This window comes from Mastacembelus armatus, chromosome 18, assembly GCF_900324485.2.
Source record: "Mastacembelus armatus chromosome 18, fMasArm1.2, whole genome shotgun sequence".
Lineage (NCBI taxonomy): Eukaryota > Metazoa > Chordata > Actinopteri > Synbranchiformes > Mastacembelidae > Mastacembelus > Mastacembelus armatus.
Window position 1 is genome coordinate 15,385,739 of NC_046650.1, and position 23,109 is coordinate 15,408,847.

The 23,109-nt window shown below is 41.4% G+C and overlaps 1 protein-coding gene across 6 annotated transcripts in view; it reads right to left on the reverse strand.

Annotated features, from left to right (window-relative positions):
* The window catches only part of col25a1 (collagen type XXV alpha 1 chain), a 122,935-nt gene that overhangs the window by 3,107 nt on the left and 96,719 nt on the right, over positions 1-23,109 (reverse strand). The window contains exons 12-37 of one of the 6 annotated variants that reach the window (XM_026298898.1): positions 22,093-22,137; positions 21,480-21,506; positions 19,505-19,549; positions 15,013-15,045; positions 14,791-14,826; positions 12,920-12,964; positions 11,532-11,594; positions 10,634-10,702; positions 9,906-9,950; positions 9,502-9,546; positions 9,044-9,121; positions 8,581-8,604; positions 7,615-7,659; positions 7,415-7,459; positions 7,222-7,302; positions 7,047-7,109; positions 6,909-6,959; positions 6,677-6,703; positions 6,254-6,334; positions 5,847-5,882; positions 5,299-5,352; positions 5,141-5,194; positions 4,822-4,848; positions 4,156-4,209; positions 2,732-2,818; positions 759-797 (exon numbers count right to left, since the gene is read on the reverse strand). In XM_026298898.1, the coding sequence (XP_026154683.1) occupies positions 759-797; positions 2,732-2,818; positions 4,156-4,209; positions 4,822-4,848; positions 5,141-5,194; positions 5,299-5,352; positions 5,847-5,882; positions 6,254-6,334; positions 6,677-6,703; positions 6,909-6,959; positions 7,047-7,109; positions 7,222-7,302; positions 7,415-7,459; positions 7,615-7,659; positions 8,581-8,604; positions 9,044-9,121; positions 9,502-9,546; positions 9,906-9,950; positions 10,634-10,702; positions 11,532-11,594; positions 12,920-12,964; positions 14,791-14,826; positions 15,013-15,045; positions 19,505-19,549; positions 21,480-21,506; positions 22,093-22,137 (1,299 nt within the window). Of the gene's footprint in view, positions 1-758; positions 2,399-2,731; positions 2,819-4,155; positions 4,210-4,619; positions 4,849-5,140; positions 5,195-5,298; positions 5,353-5,846; positions 5,883-6,253; positions 6,335-6,676; positions 6,704-6,908; positions 6,960-7,046; positions 7,110-7,221; positions 7,303-7,414; positions 7,460-7,614; positions 7,660-8,580; positions 8,605-9,043; positions 9,122-9,501; positions 9,547-9,905; positions 9,951-10,633; positions 10,703-11,531; positions 11,595-12,919; positions 12,965-14,790; positions 14,827-15,012; positions 15,046-19,504; positions 19,550-21,479; positions 21,507-22,092; positions 22,138-23,109 lie in introns of those variants that run through there. The other 5 variants (XM_026298896.1, XR_003295156.1, XR_003295158.1 and 2 more) reach the window with 5 other exon arrangements.

Here is a 23,109-nt window from a genome sequence, read left to right on the forward strand (position 1 = left end):
GGTGCTGCGTGAACGGGTGGTGAGCATGTTGAGACGGGACAACACAAAGCACCGAGGCGTTTGGTGTTAGAGAGCCAGTCCAGATCCCCCTCCTCCACCTCCTCCTCCACCTCCTCCTCCCACGTCTGCTTTCACCCCTGTGAATGTGGCCGGGCCGCGGCGCTCCAGTCTGAGCCATGCAAAGACTGGAGACGAGTTCTGCCTCCAGCCAGGGATCTGAACTCCACCACGATGTGGATGTGAGAGAGCGCACACACATGATTTTCCACACAGTGATGTGAGTAGAAGCAGCTTAGGGCGTGAAACTCGGGACGGTTATCTCTTTTTGTATCATTGTACACACAGACTTCTTTTCTTGTAGACTTTGTTTCCATTAAAAAAAAAAAAACTATAAATACCATAAAAGAAGCATTATTTACAAACTCCATGCGTTTCAGGTTAGAGTGATCACTGCAAAGAAAAACACAGGAGAGAGAAGGACGTGAAGATGTTTTTGCTTTGTTTCATGAATGAAATGTACAGTCACAGTGTGTTATGACTTCTTTAACAGAAAACCCATGCAGGCACAGTGAGTAAACACAATATTAGGAACACTTTAAATCCATGACACAGGAAGGAAGGAAGTCCAATCACGGTTCAATTTTCCAGTTTTCTACATATTTTGTTCACTTTATATTTCTGTCACACATACTGCAAGCTGTCATATTACTCAAGGACATATTACTGCATGTACTGCATATATGCAGTACTAGTCTTACCTTCTGCCAGCATCCAGGCATAGGTAATCCATCTGGGCCCTGTTCAGAGAAAAGTAGCAGGGAAGAATAAAAAAACAAAAAACTATGAGCTCAGAAAAAGGAAAGTTTGCTGTAAATAAACACACAGTGATTAAAAACTGACTAAAGGAGATAAATGAGTGGATTTTCTGCCAAATGTCAAATATTCATGAAACTCAAATCACACACGAGACACAAAGAGACACAACCATCCATCCTGCCTGATGGGTCACAGCTGCTTCTTCAAACCACAACCATCAAATCAACAGGAGTTTGACAGAAGTCACATGACTTATTCTTTCTTTTGATGCAGTTACAGACTGGCTGATGAGCAACATGTGCTCTCAAAAGGACTTCTGGGTACTGAAGTCCTCTAAATTGACGGTTGCATCTGCAGATAATGACTTGTAAAATCTTCAGACCCCGTGCACTAACTGTTTACATCAGCATGTTGAATACTGAATCTTATCTCTGACCTATGACTGTACTGGTTTGCATGTCTGCATTATTACTGCAGACGACTTTTATTGGTGAGTACTTTTATTGTTGAGTACTACAATAAACTTGTATAAAATGACATGATGACAACTAAAAAAAAACACCTTTAAATACATGCACATAACACACATGCATTACAAAATAAGTTGTTTCCACTCTGCTTCTGTTATTGTGGCCCCACAGTTGAGATTCAGTACATTTAGTCAGCTGGGACTAAATTATGGGATTTGGAGACACTATAAGAAAAGCAGAGTTCGTCTAAAAAAAAAGTTATTTTGCAGTTGATTCAAGTAAATGAATATGGTTTTAATTTAATGAGATGACATTTGTGATATATGAATGTTTTCTTACCTACAGTGGCTCTGTCATGTTACTGTTTACACACACGATACTTAACTACAACCTTTTCCTCTTCAGATGTGTTTCAGTACACTTCAACCACTCATGTTTTAACTATCACATGCATCACACAGCAGAAAACATCATAAGAAACAACCAAGAAATACATTTTCCTCAGCTTGAGTTGATCTGGAGCGAATATAATTTCTATTTTTTTACTTTCTGGTCGTGGTCTGGCCCAATTGGTACAAATGCAGGAAGGGAAAGGGCAGTTAACAGAGTAAAGGAGGGGTCCATGCACATGTGGCATGGGTAACTCATTGGTAAAGGAGTCTGTGTTAGCATCAGGTTAAAAGCTACCTGGGTCCATGGAGGAATCAGCGAGAAGGAAGCCGGATTTAAGCAGAACATTTCCAGTTTTAATCAAGGGGATCGAAGGATTCAGTTAGAGGGACTGATTTAAGCATCACTTCAATAATCAATAATCACATATGACGTGTAGTATCTGCTTATGGTCAGAAGGGCAGTGAGCTATTTATTAGTGAATGTTATTCTTTAATAATCCAGAAACAGAAAAGCATTTGTGACTAAAACAAGGTGTGTTCATGCTGGACGAGCTCTCAATACATGCATGGATTGTTTGAGTAATGGTTGAAGGTGAGCAGCATGCATGGGTAAGAGGTGGAGGAAAAAGAGAAATACTGTACCAATTGGCATGGGGCATCCAGCCCGTCCAGACCTGGCTGCCCTGGTTCCCCCTTTTCACCCTTAAATCCCCGGAAACCCTGTTTGCAAAGATGACCTAGGAGTGTTACTGGGAGAAAAGTGGACGACCCTTAACCCCTGCATCCATCCGCTACGACGGACACAAAGGGTGCGTGAGGGACGAGCTGCCCTGTGAGCTTGCTGATACCACAATCCAGCCCTGTTATATGTCTTATCCAATTGTGTTACAGTTTTTGTGTGTAAATTGCAGAGTTTCAGGAAAGCGGTACACTGTGTGTTTCAGGTTTTTGGTGGAAGCTGGGTATCTGTTCACCCACAGGACGCTCCTCCCTGTTTGGGACGGCTGCGCTACACGGCTGGGAGACGATTTCCAGCTCTCAGTTGGGACATACCAATGGGCAGGGTGCATCTAATCCAGGGGCACCCTGTTCTCCTTTCTCGCCCTTAGGCCCTTTTTTGCCCTTCTTTCCCTTCTCCCCCTGTGGATACAACAGTTGGGTCAAGTTAAAATCACTTTCTGGACATTTGGGGCAGCACTGCTATTAGAAGGGGAGTGATTAAAGAAGGGAGGCTATAGCCCACAACGGAGAAGGAGACATGGTCAATGTTAGCAATTAGGGGATACCAGACAGTATTGGATGTTCTTAAAATGCTCCTCAGGACAGGATGAGGACAAAAAAAGGGGAATAGTACAGTGGGAAGGAGCGGATCGCCAGAGTGGGGTGTCAAGGGCACAAAGGATGAGAAAGAGTAGCAGGGAAAAAACCTCCAGAAAGACAGAATTACTGAAAAAGCTCAAACTGTATCCCTTCAGAATAAAATAGGTGTAATATGTTAGTTGACGTGAGACTGAAATTAAAGCATGTTAGAAGAACATTTTGGTTCCAAACTTCACAGATGAAACATCATGTTTGCAGACATGAGATGAGGTGTTTAACGCACAGAAATTTAACTTCTTACACTGTGTATTTGCAGCAAAATATCTTAAATTGTGTTGCGTCCATACTAGCACTCATTTATTATATTCAGAGTGTTAATGTGCTACTGAGTACCTGCTAGGACGTGTTCTATGTTGGAAAACGGTCAGTAAATACACAGATCAACAGAGTACGCCAAACGCCACCATGTTTACGCTCCACGCGATGGGATACAGTTTCATAAAGACATAAAACATCAAGAGTGTTAGTGAGTGGAGACACACATCTCTAAGCTACTGTACACACAAGAAGGGAGGAGTTACCAACAGGCTCAAGAACTCAAGGAAGTGAAATGTTCTAAGTTCATGTTCATGCATGGAAACAAGAGGAAACAAACAAATATGAGTCTTAAGAGCCTGTTGTCAATGGACTTGTTCGGTCTAACGTGTTGAACTTTTCGATGCTTCACAATGAGATTTGACTTGTGGTTTTGAGAAATGACATGGCAAATCATTCAAAGGTGGAGAACAAAAGCTGGTTTCAAAAGACTGTGGATGATATTTTATGCAAAACCAAGTTTACATTGTACAGAGCTCCAATTGTTTATCAGTTCATCTATCAAAAAGGCACAAAAACAGACCGAAAGTGTCGCCTACTTAAACCATGTTCTGCAAAAGTAAAAGATTTTCATTAGGATGCATAAAAATATATTTCCTGTAATTAAACAGCATTCCTTTCAGCTACAGTGGACTGTATTAGGTTTATCAAACTGATGGGGAACGTCATAAAAAAGCTCAGTACAGTAAATATAAATCCATAAATCCCTTCCTGCCACTGTCCATTGACATCAGTCATCTGTAACGTTAGGGTTTAATTAATCACACCATAGCTACATCTACCTTTTCTCCTCTTTCCCCAACGTCGCCTTTATCTCCCTTTAAGCCTGGCAACCCCTGTAAAAGCACAACTCCACTTAATTGCTCTGTCTTACTGAGCAAAGACCAAAGAGGGCTCTCTTGTCCTAACAGAGCTCAACAACATCAAGCTAAAAAAATAAAAACCTGGAGCTGTAGGACAGAAGATGAAAGTTAAATAAATAGAGACCAGGAGAATGTGAAGAGATGTGGAACGAGAAATACTTTCCTACTGTATGAAACAGAAATAAAACAAAATCAGACAGAAAATCAGACAAATATCTTTGTCAGCAGTCAAACTGTATGTACTGATGTTAGATATAACATGCAGGCTTCATAACAATGATGATGCTAAGATGCTGTAATTTATAATTTGTAGTTTTATAATAGCACTTGTATTATTACTTTACCAAGAGGATGGGTGCACATATACATATGTGTGTGTGTCTACAATGTCTGAAATATACGTATATGATGATATTTGATTCTGGAGAGTTTCATCTTCTTCTTTTTTGTGTATCTATCTAATATAAAAAGCTTTTCCCCGAGCATCCCCTAGTCTGAAAAGAAGCCATTTGAATCACTGCAGCATCATTAGGGCTGATGGGTTTTTTTGTCCCAGTGGAGTAAACAAAAGGTAAACAGACTTACATCCAAGCCTGGTGTTCCAGCAGCTCCCTGCAAATAAACAACACCAGCTGCATCATCACACAGTCACAATATGTCGGAGGTGTGTCAGCTCTTAGGGAGTGATACTGCTGGACAAACCTAATACTATATGATTAGAACATGCATTCAAAGAATATGTAGACATGTATCTTAACTGCAGACAATTCCTACATGCATAGGATTATTACTCTATTGCTGATGCTGTAAAACTGGTCTAATACAAATAAGAATATAAGAATGCTGCCAAGTTAACTGCAGTCTTACTGGTTCAACATAATAATAATATCCTCAGCAAACTCACAGGCAGTCCGTAAGGTCCCCTTGGTCCTGGCTCACCTGGTGTTCCTCTCTCACCCTGATGCAAATGAATCAGTATTGCAGTCACATAAATCACACACAGCCAAATCAAACGGAGCTAAAACACCTAGAGTTCAAATATTTTGTATGTTTTGATCTTACTATGTCGCCCTTTGGCCCAGCTGGACCAGCTGGACCCGGAGGCCCGTCCGTGCCCTGCAGAGAAGAGTGTTGTCATGGTGAGTTTACATCACTGGACCAGAACAGATCTTTCAAAATAAAGTTAATTTCACCAATTAAATAACAGATGGAAAAAGACTCATGTTTAGCATCCACATACAGTATGTACAATATTCCCACCTGGTCTGACTTGCAACTGATACACACAACTGCTGCTAGTGCACGTGCACACAAAGCACATTTACAACACTGCTGATACAGTTAATGTATGAGTGTGTGTTAATGCTGAGTTAATGCAACACGGGACAAACAAGAGCCTTGAAATGCTTTAACCGCTTTAAGCACAGTGAACTAAGGTCAGTGTGGCTTGTTCAGCTCATGACACCTGTGTCTATCGCTAATATAACTTTCTTGTTGCTCACAATGAAAAACAATAAAATGATGTGACGGGTAAAAAAAAAAAAAAACGGTGGACTGTATGAGAAGGACAGAAGTTGGATGGTGAAGCCTCTTGGTCACATGACACTCACCCTAATTCCGGGCTTGCCGTCCAAGCCGGAGGCTCCCTGTGTGGTTATGGAGGTATGAGTGACATGAACAAGGTGGGATTAGTACCAGATGAACACTGTTATTGGGACAGGTTGATGGCAGGGTTTACAACAGATAAATTACACTGCGAGTTGCACAGAGCTTGGCAAAGTAGTCAGCCCAGGAAAATGGACATGAGGACGAAAAATGGACAAGGCAGTAGGGACATACACACACACATATACACATACACACACACACACACACACACACTTTCGCAAAACACACATTCAAATGTGTGCATAAAAAAATCCAGCAGGGCTAGAACAGAAATTTCTATGGATGTCTGAGGAAACACAGCACAGGGCTTTGTGTTTGGGGATATCTCACGATGCATCGATGTACTTACAGGGAGACCCAAAGGTCCACGGTCCCCTTTGTGACCCGGTTCTCCTCGCATACCCTTCATCCCATGCAAACCAGGTTCACCCTACAGAAATGAGGGAACAAGGGAAGTCGGCAGACATGACACTGCTGCTGCATGAGCACTTGTTCCTGCGGTTGCTGACACAGTGTGTTGTCCTGTGTGTGCAGTATCTCCTCTCTAACACCCTCAATCAAGTGCTCACCCTCTTTGCATCTTGTGTCTTTTTACTTTGGGTCTAATAGCAAAAGTAAAAGCCTAATGTCTGCCATTTGGATCTCTACTATCAAGCATTTAGTAACAAAACAACTCTTTAATTTGAACATGTTGACATTTGGATAATAGTAACAAGAAGTGCTTGTTCCTTATCTGAAGCAACTGTAGTTTTAATTCCTTGTTGAGATTTACCTTTGGCCCAGGGAAACCATGTGGACCCTGAAAAACATCAAAAGATGGGAAATTGATTTGTAAAGCAGCCAGTGGGGCCTTAACTCATCATTACGTTACTTTCTAATGTCTCGTTTCTTAGCACAAAATCTAAACAGATGTTCTAAACAGATGTTGAAGCTGTGATTGTGGACGGGTAGCTTGGATTTAGTGAACACAAACCATAGTGATTTAATGAGACTGATCAACTCACCATGGGTCCAGGTGGTCCATGGGGCCCTGGTGGCCCTGGAGGTCCAATAATCTGCAAATTCATGCATTTAATAATCAAACTATCATTTAACAAGTTTATCTCATGCCCACAGTACAAGTTTGGAATAATGTGACTTACTGAAGGACCTTGAGGACCAGGTAGACCTGGATCTCCCTTATCCCCTTTCACTCCATTGACACCCTGAGGAACAAAAGCTTCATGACACATGTGTAGTTCTATGTAAAATTATGGCTGTGACCATGAACGTTTCAGACAAATGCCTTTGTCCTGTTACAGTAGATCCAAATCTTACTGGTAGACCAGGTAACCCAGTTGCTCCTTTCTCTCCTGAAGCTCCAGGCATCCCCATGTCTCCTTTGGAGCCTTTGTATCCCTGAGAGAAGAAAGCAAAAACCATACACACAGAGAAATAACTCGATATGAGCAAAAGCCACGGTTCTTCATAAACCAGCTCATCGATACATGAAAATATAAGATCCGCTTACTCTTTCTCCATCAAGCCCGGGGAGACCAGGCATACCACGATCCCCCTGGGGCAAGACAATTATTTCATAAACACATTATGAAATGAAAAAGCTAAGTGGTTCAGCAGCTGCAGGGCGAAGTGTGAAGTCAACATGATGTTCACCCAGATAAAGGAAACACAATTTGCAATACGGGACAAAGTGCAGAAAACACTGTTTACCTTAATACCCTGTGGTCCCATCGGCCCTGGTGGCCCAGGAGGACCCTGCACAGAAAGAAACAGAAAACTGATCACATGCATGATCTGTACTTCTACAGGGGTCTGCATGATCAGCTCAAAAAAAACAGCACCAAACATGTTAGCGAACAGTTATGATGCTCTGCTGAAAGACACATGCTGAAGTCATAAACGTGGTGACTACAACATACGTTGGCAGGATTATCGCTGGCAGGATTACATATTTTGATGGGTTAGGATGCAGCAGTACCATGGTCATGTTACATCATGTTAAAACATTCATTCCAGCCTCACTGAGGACATCCACACAACATAAACACACGTGAGACTCAGGGATGTTACAAAATGCTGCTAAATCTATGAAAAGCAACTGGAAAATAAAAACAAATAAATGTTTCTCAGAGAAATATTGTACAAATAAAACAAACATAATGTGAAATGCTTTTATCACTGAGGAATAAAGATGTATTCTGCATGGCACATAAAAACTAATAATACAGTTTTATACGCAGACACAGTGTAAAGCTATGATGGACTTTCTTACAGGCAGGGCATTAAAATAAGATCCTGACTCCACAGGATTTACCACAGGTCCAATTAAAACAAACCATTTCACTCATGGTAAAGTCCAAACCTGACTTTAATCATGACTGAAATGCCCCTGCTATGGTTTTTGATCAGGAGTTTATTTTAGTTTCTCTTAAAATGTTTTGCAGACATTCAACGAGACAACCAGCAGCTCAGGAAGCATGTTGCTCACACAGCAGCAGAAACACAGCACTGAATACAGTTTGGCTCACTGTTAAGCAAACATGTCGCTGGGGGAGGGAGCACAATTGCAGCAGGGCAGTGCAAACCAGGACTGAGACTGGGTTGGACCCATGCACGGACAAAGATGAATCACTTGTGGGGATGACACAATACAGAGAATACACAAGGCCTCATTACCGTTACTGTAATAGTGGTAATCTTCTGCAGAAGGCCAATGGAGTGGAAAAGGGAAAGAAGGCGAGAGAGATGTTTTCAGTAGTCACATGGGAAAAAATGTTTGTGTCAGCACATTTCTGCACAGATACACCTCCTAAATAATTCATTTTATTAAAGAACAATGCTAGCCTACTTCAGCATAGAGGCCAGAACCCAGATTGTGTTAAACCGAAGGCATTGGACTTTAATGTAAGGAAATCTTTCACATTTCCTTATGAACCACATATGAATAGTTTCTATAAGGTGACAAATATTTGGAGAAAAACCCTGCATGCTGTGACTGTAACATGGTTGAGACAGAAGGTAAATTATTCATTAATAAGTAACCAAAGTTGCACTGTGCCATGTGCTCTTGCAAATATAGGTCTCTGTGGTGCAACAACACTGGGGAAATTAGTTGCATTAAAGTAAAGCTTTGTCTGACCTGTAAAGCCTCCTGAATGTTGCCATTGTAGTCAATGATTTCAGTGGCCCCTTGGTCTCCTTTCTGTCCAGGGGGGCCCTGCAGATGGTTGGCACCAAGAAACACACTTAAACACAGCCTGTTGTCTCGTACGCAATTTACACATCAGACAAAATGCAGTGAACAACAAAAGTGAGTACATCCACACTCAATATTAAATCAGGATTTAGGAACCAACTGTTTTTTTTCTGTAGTCAGAGGACAAACTTGGCCATCAGTTTTGTTGAATGCTGTTTATTACCCAGGACAGGTTAGACACTGCCCCCTGGTGGTAATGTGTGTGCTTACACCAGCAGTAACTAACATCTCACGGGAAATGAATGTTTTGAATTATGAATATTCATCAGCCAACATCTTCATTGAACCATGACAGTGATGGGAGGACTGAGGAATTTGTCTTATTTAACATAGATGCCTACCTTCGGGCCGGGCGATCCCAAATCTCCTTTGTCTCCAGTTTCCCCCTAATGTGAGAAAAATATTATAATCACTGCTACAGAGCATGGCCTGTGACTGTGGATTATTATTAGTAAGAATTATGAAGACAGCAGTGTGGGATAAATTTAACTTGATATTTATTCAATGGAATTATATTTATTCAGTTGTTGAAAATAGCTGAGTGACTCCACCAACTTTGAATTCTAACTGCATGTCAGGAGCTAAGAGGGTTTGCATGTTATTTCTATTCAGAACAGCATGTTTAATAAAAATCTTATTAGTGTGACTAAACATAAACACTGACCATCTCTATGTAAAGATCTGTAAAGTCTAATTAGCAGCACTGATCCATCAAACATGAAGAAAACATATCTGCTATGTTCACCTTTGACCCTTTAAGACCAGGTGCACCAGCTTCTCCTGGTGAACCCTGCAATGAACACGGAAGCTTAATTAACAAATAGTCCTGGGACAAAAAAATAAAAAAAGTATTTCAGATATGAACAAAAAACAGTGAAGACAGAAGAGTCTGTCGGTTCAATCCAAATTCATCATAAATCAATCAAAGCCTTTCAAACACATTCGTCACAAAGCAAACATCACCACTTCTCCTCCTCCTCCCGAGAGAACAACACAGTCAGCTTCACTAAAATAACCAGCTTTTAATATGCCATAAGTGACAAGCAATGGAGCTGTGTTTATTTGAACTCTGGCATTGATAAAGGAGGGGCTTCACTCCTGGGGTTTCTAATAGGACGTGAAACAGATCTGTGGGTCGTCTGCGTTTAGACTGGAGCTTGAACTACCTACTGGGTCAGGGCCAAAAATAAACAATGGCAAACTCATTTATATTCGGTTTACTTTACACAGACTCCAGGGACAACCTTGAACTTATTACGGACTATAATGGTTTAGCCAGTTCTCTTTGTTAACATAACAGCACATTTGATGAACTGAATGAAGCTTCAGTCTGAGAACGCGTTTAACTTGCGTTGTTTGTGCTGAGAGATATAAAACTCTAGATGGCAGCAAAAACCCATTAATGTGTGATATAATGCATCAACAGGTTAATTCATGCTACACATTCTGGGATGTACAACATGACTCACTGACCTTTGGTCCAGCAGGTCCAATGTCGCCTCGTTCACCCTTCCCTGGCGGGCCGTGGTCGCCTTTCTCACCCTTAACACACAGAGGAACAGACCAGTCAGCAAAAGAAGACGTGTAACCACGAGTCTGCTGCAGCCTGTTGTTATTTGCATTACAAAAAAATCTAATCTTTTATTTTTCAGAAAACCCTAAAAATACATCAAGCTGTCTCAAACCTGTGACATGAATGTTTTAGGGAAAATGCAAATCTCTGGCTGTGTAGTCTCTCTGAATGTGAAGTGACTGAAAGAAGCCAGTAGATGGGGATGTGGTACAAGAGCTCATACTGTGTACTATTTATTGCCGGTACTTAAAACCAAGAAAGATACAACCATTACTCAGTAGTGTTGAGTCAGTAAACTTCAAATACCTGTTAATGAAAAGTTAAGAGGCAGAGGACTGGAAATAAACCGAGAGCCAGAGTGGCTGTGCCAAACGTGTGAGCAGACCTGAACACCCTGACATTTTAATAAACAAGAGATATAGCACAGGACAATACAAGACTAATATATCCTGATTACTAATGCACAGCTAACAGCCTGAGGCAAAATGTGTGTCTGGATTATCGCGGCTGGTTCACAGTGTGATAATGTCAAGTCTTAAAGGGAGCAGCGATGTCTCTGACCACTTCCCAAGTGACATTTTCCAGAACCAGAGACTTAATCACCTTGGTAAAGTGATAATGGATGATTAGACTATAAACTGAGGAGCTCAATGACAATCACACAGACACGATGTGATATAAATCTGTCAAAGCTGTCAGCTCTTACTGCCAGACTTGAAATATACATTGTGTCATGCTGAGCAGGAAATAATACTCATACTGTGAGGAGCCAAATTACTGGGAATAAAAATCACCCACCTTAGTTCCTGGCAGTCCTGGAAGTCCTGGCTCTCCCTGGGGGCCGAGGAATCCAGGCTCACCCTGAAGTAGAAAAAAATAAATAAAAATCTGAAAATCGGACTAAATTTTCCACACCGTCTTTCTGGTGTCACACTACCTCCATTCACTGCTAATGAGCGCTGAACACATACGCAGGATGCTCGGACAAACAAAATTACAGGCATGCACTTGCTCACACACATGCACACAAACACACACACACACACACACACACACACACACACACTCAGAGACAGATTATCGGTGGTACATTATGGTTTTCACCTCCATTAATGACTTCATCTTATGAGCAGTTACTGACTGACTCCCCAGGTGCACTGAGGTGCTGAAGTGTGTGCAAAAACCAGGTTCTCTGCCACCAAGAAGTTTTTGCATTTGCACTTTCACTTACAAGCTGTGAGCTTCCAGTACACAGTGTGGTGCTCAGTTAGACACATTACATCTGATTGGGTAATAACTGGAACATATTACAAAACCATCTGCAAACAGAGCTCCCACCAAGGTAATGAACACTTGCTTCTCAAACTCTTACAGGGGGTACACAGCAAAGAATGCAGAGCGGGACAGAGTGCAGGCTGAGTACAATGCTACGTTAGCAAAACACTGTTAGAATCCATCAAGCATCGTGGCCTCTTAAGTAAAAACAGGATTATATAATATAGAAAATGAAAGGGCTTTTTTTACAAGGCCAGCAGATTATAAGCACACTGAGAGAGAAAAACAAAACCAGAACAGCGACATGTCATCATGCTTGTCTGAGCATTCCTTGCATTCACATGTTATATTTCAAGGTAATGATCCTGAAATACACTGAGATGGTTGAATTTCTTTGAGCATCAGATGGAAGTAAATTATGTGCGTTTCATTTCACCATCTGCTGCTGATCATAGATGATACAAAAAAAAAAGAAAAAAGCTCCTTACCTAAAATGATAAAAGTCTTGTTTGAAAAACTCTAAATAATCCCATAAACATCTGATCTCCTTAACAAGCAGCAGTTGTGTTGCAGACTACAGTGGGTGCACTGTTTGTTCCAGTCATTAATTAATAGACCTCGGTGCTTAACGAGACACTTTTCTTTGACTGTAAGGCCTTGTCAGTTGGCCTAAGCTGCTTACTTTTCCCCTGCAGTGGATGTATAGGTGTAGCATTACTGTGCCACTGCAGCAGATGTAATCTGGCAGTTCAGGTGCAGGAAAAGCACGATTATAAGACCTTAATGTGTCGGATTTTACGGGTGACATCAGGTCAGCTGAGGTTTGCTCTGAACTCTGCTACACAGGGGCTGAAGCAGATGGACAGGGACAACACTGGGGGGGTCGGGGGTAAAAACAGCAAAGCATTTACCTTTATCCCTGGGAGTCCAGGCAGCCCTGGAAGTCCTGGCTCTCCCTACATAGGAAGAGTGTGACACGTTACAGCCAAGCCAAGCTAAGCTAAGCTAAGCTAAGCTAAGCTAAGCTAAGCTAAGCCTAGCCTCATTTCTAGGCTCTTTGGGGGTCTGCTAGCTCTGCACTTCATTTTCTATTTGTCTTTTTTCTGGCTAACAAGCTGCTGTAACTCTCCAAAGTGGCCTGCTGTCCATTAGTGTATGTTGACTGTCATATACTTGTAGTAAGCACTAGCAAAAAGTACTGCACATGCACTTTCACAGCGACTCATGCAGTCATGACTTGACAGAGATTAGTGCTTGTTATAACACTCAACCTTTTACAAAGTGCAATGCAGTTTTTACTTTGAGGGTTTTATTGATTTGGGCAGGTGTGAAAAAGATTCTGGTTTCTTTAAAGGAAAAACTGTCACATACTTTGGATTAAAATAGCAAAAGCTGTTTGAGAGAGCTGCTGCATCTTCAAGGTGGTTAGAGTTTGTCAGTGCCAGACACTGTGAGTTGGTCTCTCTCTGGTACCAAGGTCAGGTCACTATCAAGCTGAGAACTCCAGACCTCCTTTGCATGCAAGTCTGAGTGACTCAGAGGTCAAATCTGCAGTGAGGCCTCTGCAGGACTTTCAAAACAAAATTTCTGACTCCAGATAATTTAATGTTCTATCAGAACCTTTGTATTTATGGCATATGAAAAGAAATGATTAGCGCAGCACGACAATGATTAACTGTGATGGCGCTCCAGGGATCAGAGAGAGAGGGCTGTAAATTTCCTTTGTGGCTTATGAAAGCATTGTAAAACTAATGAATTAAAGTCTTTCTTGTGGACTACTACTTCACCAGCACGTGCTGAACACCATCCAGCAGTAATATTTAATTGGAACAACAATTCAATCTCAAGACGGTCGTTATTACGAGAAATATAATTGGCAAAGTGTGTCACCACAGGCAGAGTGGCTGTAAAATCAGAGATAAGATGGTCAAAAATTAGTGTATCTTTTGCAGCACGGCATAAAACAAAGACATCAGCTAAAGGGCCTTCTGTCTATCTGAAAGCAGTTTGTGCAAACAGAGGGAAGACAAGGGAAATTAATGGGGGGCGGGGGCAGCACTTGGGATTAAATATTGTAATTAAAAGGAGCACTGGTGCAATCTTGGCAGCACTCCGGCCAAAGGACAAGTATTGGATTTTATTTTGCTTTAAAATAGCTGCGCTTTTGCTGCATGCACGCTGTGTCAGTATCCCACCAGCAACTGTCCGTTCAACAGTGCTCTGCAGATTCCCTTTGCTGGTTTGTAAGGACTGTCAAACACTGGAGTACAGACTGGTAGGGAAGGAGGTCAGAGTAACAAACACTGCTTAGAGAAGAGAACAACTAAAAGATTTAATAGATCTAGAGGTGTTAGTGTGATACCTGAGACCTTACGCTGGCTCAGATCAAGTATTAGGTCAAAGGAAATGTACAGTAAAGTGAGTCGGAGAACTGTGATGCACCCAAGTTCAAGTCCTCGATGTTCCTCTATCCTTAGTCTCACCACTGTAAACACAGAGGTTCCTATGAGTCTGAAACGTTCTTGTCTAACCTGATCTATTTTATCTGGCACATCAGACTCCAGCTTCGACCTGTTCACTGTAGGTGGGTGCATTCAGAAAGCTGCTGCCTGCATTTTCTCTTCCTGGGTCGTCGAAAGATTTAATTCTATACTCACATTGCAATACACAGCCCATCATCACTATATATTCAACTGATCATAACTGTGGTTAGTCTTTCTAATAAAAACTGTCATCATCACTGCTAAATCCATTTCTGTGTGTGGCGAAGTGCAGTTATTACCTTCTGTCCACTCCGTCCAGGTTCTCCAGGCTCGCCCTGTAATAGGCAGAAAAACGAGCTTTTCAAATGCTTCATTTCCAGATTGCTTACTCCAGCTATTTGCAAAGCTATTAACATATTTGTGTGTAAAGTCCTTCCTAAATTCCTAAACGTGTGGTGCAAAGTGAGTGACACACAGACCTAAAGAAACAGACACAGAACAACCTTCAGCTCCTCACTCACCTTGATCCCAGCTGCAGACGAGCCTGCATCGCCCTAAGAAAAAGGTAAAAACAAAAATCGTCCAAAAGTTAGAGGTGATTCAGTCTCACTTGACTAAACCTCCCTGTGCAATTACAATTACACAGATATGAAAGAAGCCTATTTGTGCTCAACATAACTTCGCAATGGCCACATTTCCTGAGCTGTGTGGACAAAAGACAAAAAAGAAAAAGTTTGCTATTTTAAGCAGTGTTCAGATTGAATGTCTTTTCTTACAAAAATTCTGAGACAGCGTTTTTATTACAACAGTCCGGGGAATTATTTCACTGTTTTTACTCTGTCAGAGCGCAGCTGCATAGCGGTGATGACTTGAGGGGGGAAATCTAACACTATAAAGCAGAAATCCACAGTATAGGAGGTAAGATTGATATAGTGAACTAACAGCAGCCATTTAAACCCAGTCTTTTCAGGTAGGGGAATTAAAAGAGGAGACAGAGCTACTTATCTCACATTATTCCTGAAAACACACCCAGACATACAGAACCCAGGCCTGTTCCTGTGCACTGCATTACTACTGCAGTGTACAGTAAAAGCAGACATAAAACAAGAGGCCAATAAGCGTAATTATGGGTGGTTGGTGGGAAAAGAGAGTGGGGAGAAGGAGACTGGGGCTTTAGCTCTGCTGTGGTTTCACTACACATACGCCTCACACTCAGAAGTCGCAGAAGGAATGCTTCTCACCCTCAGCTTTTTATGGGAGTCATTACGATGCATAGCACGCAAGACATGTTTAATTGTGGCATTTTTTTTGCAGACAATAAAGTGTGTTAGTGTTTACAGCTGGGCTTTGTTGCATACTCAAGGGTGCCTCTATACCGATCTTAAAACGCACCAATCCCAATTTTACTTCACCAAGTTCTTATACATTTTACTGAGGCTACAGTGGATGTGATAAAAGGCTCGTCCTTTCACATTACAGAAGGAAAGTTAAAGATTTCTTTGCGTAATAATAATTTTTTATGAAAAACCTGGATGTGATGTGCTAATAAAACAGAAATCTTTATATAGAGATTTTTAGTGGTTTTACACCTGTTGCTTTTTGTAAGTGACATAAAAATATCTTTATGTAATTGTGTCATTTTATACAAAAATAAACCAAGACAGATCACAGATCATCACACCTCATTAAACCCATAGTCAGTGTGTGTGAGCACATTCAAGTCTTCGCATTATTAATCTCAGCAGAATTAGTTAGTCTTGTGAAAAATAATCTTTTACAGAACAGTTTACAAGCTCTTTAATCAAAAAGCCACCATGACCCACGTGAAAACAAGTATCAGGGCGTGCTACACAAGCAATTAACACTTCACTCCCCTGCTGCTGAAGCCCACTGACGTTTTCTCTCACGACAGATGTAACACTCGAGAACCAAGTGAGACTTTTGACTAGTTCAATCTCTGCCCAGTGCAGTACGCACTATGAGATGGAAAAAAAAAAGTGGTGGAGCTGCGAAGTGAGTTGAGGTGTGGCCCAGAATGCTGAAATGTCCCAGTTGGGCCAATTACCATGGGGAGTCTACAGGCTGTGATTTAACCACCGAGCAGTGCAGGACAGAGCGCAGTCACCACAGCTCCACTTCATTACAGAAACCCTGAAGTGTCGCTGCATATTGGCATTTAAAGATACCAGCATGAAGATCTCATCATGGCTGCTCGGTAAATTGGGGTTTTTTTTCAGGCTCTTTCTCTGGTCAGAGCGAACAGGGTTAGCGAGACGTAATCAGCGAGACAGAGTTGTGACAAACAGCACTATTAAATGCCACCACAGCCTGCAAAACATGACTCTCGCTCCATAATATGGTCATTAGCAGGGATGACCAAATCCTGAGTATCGACCTCAGCCGGAGAGTTAGAACATATGTGAAGCAACACACATTATGACTGGCTCCTGGGGCGGAAAGGCCCTGCCAACGCTTGAAACGTGGCCAGTTCACAAGCACTTGGACCGGATTTTAGGATTCAGAAATTCTACCAACCACTGTGGCACTTTCAGCTTGAGCCAAACTCCCACAGCCTGGAACTTCCCAAACCCAAGTCAAGAGTTGACTCGGGTCTGTTGTTTTTTTAAAAGAATTTTCCTATCTGTGAGGTTGGACAAGAAGAGTCACAGTTAATTTCACACCTAGTTAAATACTTAGGTAAAACACATCTGAAGTAAATGGTTTAGAACTAAAGCCTTTAACTGTGGCATTGATTTGTTTTTAATGAGGCTGTGAAGATGTACAGCACATGCAGATGGAAACATTTCTTCTCAGAGATGACAGTGGTATGAAAGGCTCACAGCAGGTAACGCTGCACAGCCTATAAAGACTCCTGTGAAGGAACTACATTTATTCCAGATACCTCTTACGATTTGAATTCAGGAGCTTTAGTTGTAATAATCTATATTTTCCCTGCTTCTAACTACAAATCCACAGAACAGCCAAATAATGTAGGTGTAAGGCCTAAGACTATTCTTGTGATTCATGTTGCAGAATGGAGCAGACTGCGTCCAACAGGATGTGAGAGGAAGAGACTTTGTCTGCATGTAAACGTGCGTCTGAGGGTGAGCACGTAACCGAGTGTGTCTGTCCTGTCATTTCGTCTCTTTCACACTCCACAGACTCCCCGCCGTCAAAACAATCTCCCATTGTATCATGCAAAGTCTGCTCTCGCCTCCCCTGCGCTCCCTGAGGTGTCTCCGCTCACCATGCTGAAGCTTTTAGCGTCTGACCTCCCACCCAGCGTTACCACATCTACCCCACAGTGTGTGTTGATTGTTAGCTCTGGGTTCTTCAGCAGGGCCAACTAAAGATGCTCCGTATGAACCAAACAACACACAGAGGTGCTCCTGTTATTGAGTCTTCCTGAGATAAACTGGGGTACGCTAAATAATAGAAACATGTCGGTACATCTACTGAAATCAACACTCACTGATTCGGCTCCTCTCTACCAGTCTTCATAAAGGGAGGATTTACTGCACGACTGTTTTATTAGACCGTTTTAGCTAAATGGAGCTAATAAAACACGATCCTGCGTTTTCCTCACTTGCACTGAAAAACCAAATCAGTCCATGTTGTGTGAAGCATATGTGAAACTCATCTGGATGTAGGTCTTGACTGAAAGGCACTTATTTCTGCCATATGTTAAAAACACTCACTTTAACATTCTGACAGCGACAGTCTGAGAAGACGAGGCAACGCTAAACATACTAATGATACTAATGACAAAATCCTCACTGCTTCCAGCTCTCTAATCTACCTGCTGGATCCTTCTACTGCAAAGCAGAACACACCAGTTTGCTCTTGAAGAATGACAAGCAGGTGAATGGCTACAGAAGTCTGAATTCCCGTGGTACACAACTCCACGTTCTCGCTTTCATTCCCGCAGCACAGATCGATCATATTGTCTCCTTTTACTGCACTAAGGTAGAGCAGATCAAAGCTGTGCTGGAGCTGCAAAGTTCTTTTGTGTTCACTCATTTTCCACACACGATATCCTGCATCTGCTTCCCTCCAACAGTGTCTTTCTTGGCGACCATGTTCAGCAGTCTTTTTAAAAAAAAAACAAAAAAAAAAAAGACCTGAGTGCTCATAAAGTGAGAAGTTGTCGTCTGCTGAACAGCAATAAACTGGCAGTGACAGTTTGAGTACATTGCTTCTACTCTGCTGCTGGTCTATCATTTATATATATTTTTTTATACCTAACTCAGTATTTCTAGCAAAAAGAAACTCTCAAAGGTATAAAACATCACAGCGTTACATCTGGTCTTTGTAACTGTGGTATTGATTTTTAGCAACTTTGAGAAACATTGTGAGAAGCTTCATCTACATTTTAAAATAATTGTTTATTCCAGTCTATAATTTTGTTATTGTCAACAAGCCTGAAGAGCAACGAGGCCCAACTTTTGCCATGAGGTCACTGAACACAAATATGGCTGCGATCAGTTTTCATAAATGTCACTTTAACAAAATAATAAGGACAGCAAGTCCTGGATGGGATGAACAATCCGCCTGTGGACATGATGTCAGCGTGCTAACGCAACATAAAAAAAAAAAAAAAACTCTGCCCAAAACAAAAGTGTTTGGGAAAGAAACAAGAATCTATTATTCGAGCTCAACTCTGCTTTTTTTTTTTCGTTAGAAATGGATCCCAACTTGACGAGCTGCCTCGATGATAAATGGTCCCAAATTAATGCAGGAGCCATGTGAGCAGAAAACGTAGTGTCAGCGTAACATGGCAATTAACTCCCCATTAAGCACAAAGGATGCATCAAGTGCCAGGATGATTGCCGTTGACTACAGCTGATGGCACTTGACCTCAGCTCCTCGTGCTGCTGCTGCTGCTCTCCACAGATCCCTCAGATGGCTGACATTAACTTCGTTTTATGTTTTCCTGACACAGCCAGACCTTCTGCTGTTTCTCTGTGCAGCTTCCAAGACATAAAGAAAAAGGTAGAGTTGGAATTTTCATACCTTCTCTCCCATATCACCTTTCGGTCCTTCTTCACCCATGTCGCCCTGTGATGAAATAAGACAAAGAAAATCATATGACGACTTTTAATCACAGGAGCATCAAGGCTGAACAAAACCTGTTTCTGTGCTCGAGTGCCCTGTGAAACAGCTCAATGCAAAGTTGCAGTGCCATTAATGTACATGGTAAATCCACTAACTGAGTCATCACACATGGTTCAAATAGGACTGATTTCAGGTGATGTAATGCATTCTTTGTTGGACGGTGGAGGTCCTTGACTCTTGGCATCAACTGTGAAAAACTTCACTTCTAAACTCACAACTTTTCCATCTCAGCCGTATAAAACAGATTGAATATCTTTGCTGTTTTTAACCATGCCAGCAGCGCCGCTCTGTCTTTGGCAGCGTTGGTCCAGCTCAGCAGGTCAGTACTTGAAGGACTGCCACAACATTTTCTACACATGCATGTTCACCTGACAGTAAATTCAACAACACTGGCGATCCTTTAAATTTTTCTCCTGCAGCATCATCAGGTCAACATTTTTTTATTTCATTCGGTCGTTTATTACATCGCTTGCAAAACTAATGGCATTCCCATCAGCCTCAGCTGTATGTTGAGCCTAGTGCTTATTAGCCAGTGATGTTAGCATCTCAGTGCATTTAGCATAATGGCCGCTAGACCGCCCTTCATTGCACTGCTGTAAATCCTGTTGGTATGTCCCTGGTTTGAAGGTGAACAGAAACTCCAAGGATAAAAGGTTGTGTCAGAATTTCAAGAAAATGACCCGCCTGTAACGGGATCTGTGCTTCTTAAACAACCACTTTTTATCTGATCGAGCTGAGCATTGTTTTCTTGAATTTTCCTGCTGCCTCTCCAGTGAGAAACCAAAGCCAAAAACAACAATTTATGTTAACATATCTGGCTCCACTCAAAATAAAAGCTCATTGTACTTTGGAGTGAGTTCCAGCACTGTCTTTGGCAGCGAACTCATCATTTCACTTTTGATAAATCCACATGATTTTATATTAAGTAAATGGTAATCGAATCAATTGCAAATCATACGATGAATAGTAGTTACAAGGATTTGGATCCAAAGGTTGCGTCCCTGTGAAGAATATTAAGAAGGAACTTCAAGAAAATGAGATTACTACAGCAGGATATGCTTGACATCAGGCATTTGTCAGTCGATCCACTGTTACTAGGAGAGACTTTTAGACAATGTTTTCTTGAATTTTCCTGCTGGCTCTTTAGGTAGCGAGCAAAGCCAAAAGCTCTAGCTCATGTTAACAGAAGTGGACTGTCTCAAAATAACTCAGGACCTGAGGATCACGGCCCGCTAAGGGTCATATGGGATAAACCTGAGAGATGGAGATTAACAGGATTGGAAAATACATATTTCCTGCTACACAAACAGCTTATTTTAGCTGTTCTTTTATGTAATCATTCTTTTCCTGTTAGGCCTCTACAGACTGATGAAATCTGTGTCTGTGACTCGACCAGGGGACTATAAGTAATGTTGGCAGCCTCTGCTTTTTGCATGAAGATAAAAGGACAAAAGCTACATGGCACAACTTCAACAACAATCCACCTTGTCAGATTATTGAGTTGAATGATCTTGCGTCATAATCTCCTACATCCCATTTGCACACCTGAATATTAACTTGTCATTTCCAGGTAAATCTCCACAGGAAGAAGATGCTGTGAACTGCACAGCCACATTATTACAGTAAACCAGGTGTGTTCATGACGGGGAATACTGTTTTGTTGTCGAAGTACAGTCAGTCATCACATCCCTGCCCAGCCTGACCACTCTCCCCTCAGTTTTCACACCTCCCACTCGTATGGGCTCCATTAGGATCAGGGGGAGAATAAGAGGGAGAGCTGCCATCATGTCATCGTGACGGCCGCTCTAACACATGGTGGGATATCAAGATTGACGCTTACAATAATGTTTGGTGATCTGAAATAACACTTTACCTTTTCACCTCGCTCTCCCATCTCACCCTGTTGGGAAAGAAAGCAGCGTATTAAAGACAGAAGGGCTCAGGCGTAATTGGGTTCAGTATGGGAATTATTGCAGCCTCTAAGGGTCAGATTGTATCTGGGGTTAAAGTCATGTTAGATTATGGAAATTCTTTTGTATTATGGCAGCATTTTACCAAGACAGACCAGAGACTGTCAGCTTTTAGAAATATTATGGTCGTCAAACTAGTTTCTGTCCTGATCCTAATTAACAATATTTCACCATAATTTAACTTAACTCCAAAGATTCTGTCACATTCTTACTGATATACTGACAAACACAAATCATGCAGCCTATGATATCCAATGAAGATAACTTAAAGATGTATTGCAAAAAAAATGCATATGTAAAAACTAATGTAAAACCCATATGTATTAAAAACTAATGTAAAACCCATATGTATTAAAAACTAATGCAAAAACATATGTATTAAAAACTAAGTATAGGTAAAAAGTGTAAAAGGTCAAAGAATGTTTCTTTGATGGGAAAGATGAGGAAGAGGAAAATAAAATATGACTGTCATTTATTTGCAAAAATAAAAGCACACAGAATATATGTGCACCAGACCTTGGTTCCAGGGATGCCATCCAGTCCTGGGATGCCAACATCCCCCTATGGACAGCATAACATACACACAGTGGCTGGATTCAGCAGCGTGAACTCTGGTTTAAGGTCACAAAAATCTAGAGATACAGATAACCTTTAACCTTAACTGAGGTTAAGCTTGTGCTGTTCGTGCACAGCTGTTAAACGTTTCAAAGATAGTTGATAACCAAGCAGCAGATAATCATCAGATGAAAAGGACTCTATATTTATAACATAATAAACTCTATAAAATTCCCCCCAAAAAAAAGTTCAAGGCTATACAATATTAAGACCACAAACTGAATCTGAAAGTAGAGAGGATAAACAAACTGATTAGAAGCTTAATTATCCCTGGGCTGGTTCTGAACAAAAGAAGAAAGCCCAGTATCTGATGTTAGTGTGAGTCTGGATCCCACAGAGAAACCCAGCTCCGTCCATCTGCTGCCAAAAACAATTAACCCTGTGACCTTTGCAAACCTACCACATCATTAGCCTTTTAGGAGAGCAGCAGCTATTCCTCATCCCAGACAGACAACTTTAACCAGATCATTGTGATTAATGTAGCTGGGATGGAAAATAAAGCGATCTCTTATTTGGATTAAAATACACCAAAACGTGCCGCTCGCTACTGGCTGTATTATGATGAAAACTAAATTACTGTATACATTCCCCTTTCCTAATGTTATAATGTTTGAGCGTTTTACAGAAAGACTTTGATGCTTCTTGATGTATTCTGCATGAAGCATTGTGGGAATATCCGTGTGTGTGCGATCCGTGTATTGGGAGTATCCTCCCTACTACACACTAGCGGTGAAACTCCTCATAAATGCTGGAATCGTGTATCACCTCTCAGCTCACATATGGGAGTCATTGACATAATGATGGTGATATATTGCCATAACGATGATGGGGTCTGATTAAAAAGTCCTAAACTGGAGCCGGTAAGGTTTGCATTAGTGATCATCCCCTTTCAGCGGATATCTATGTCAGATCAATATG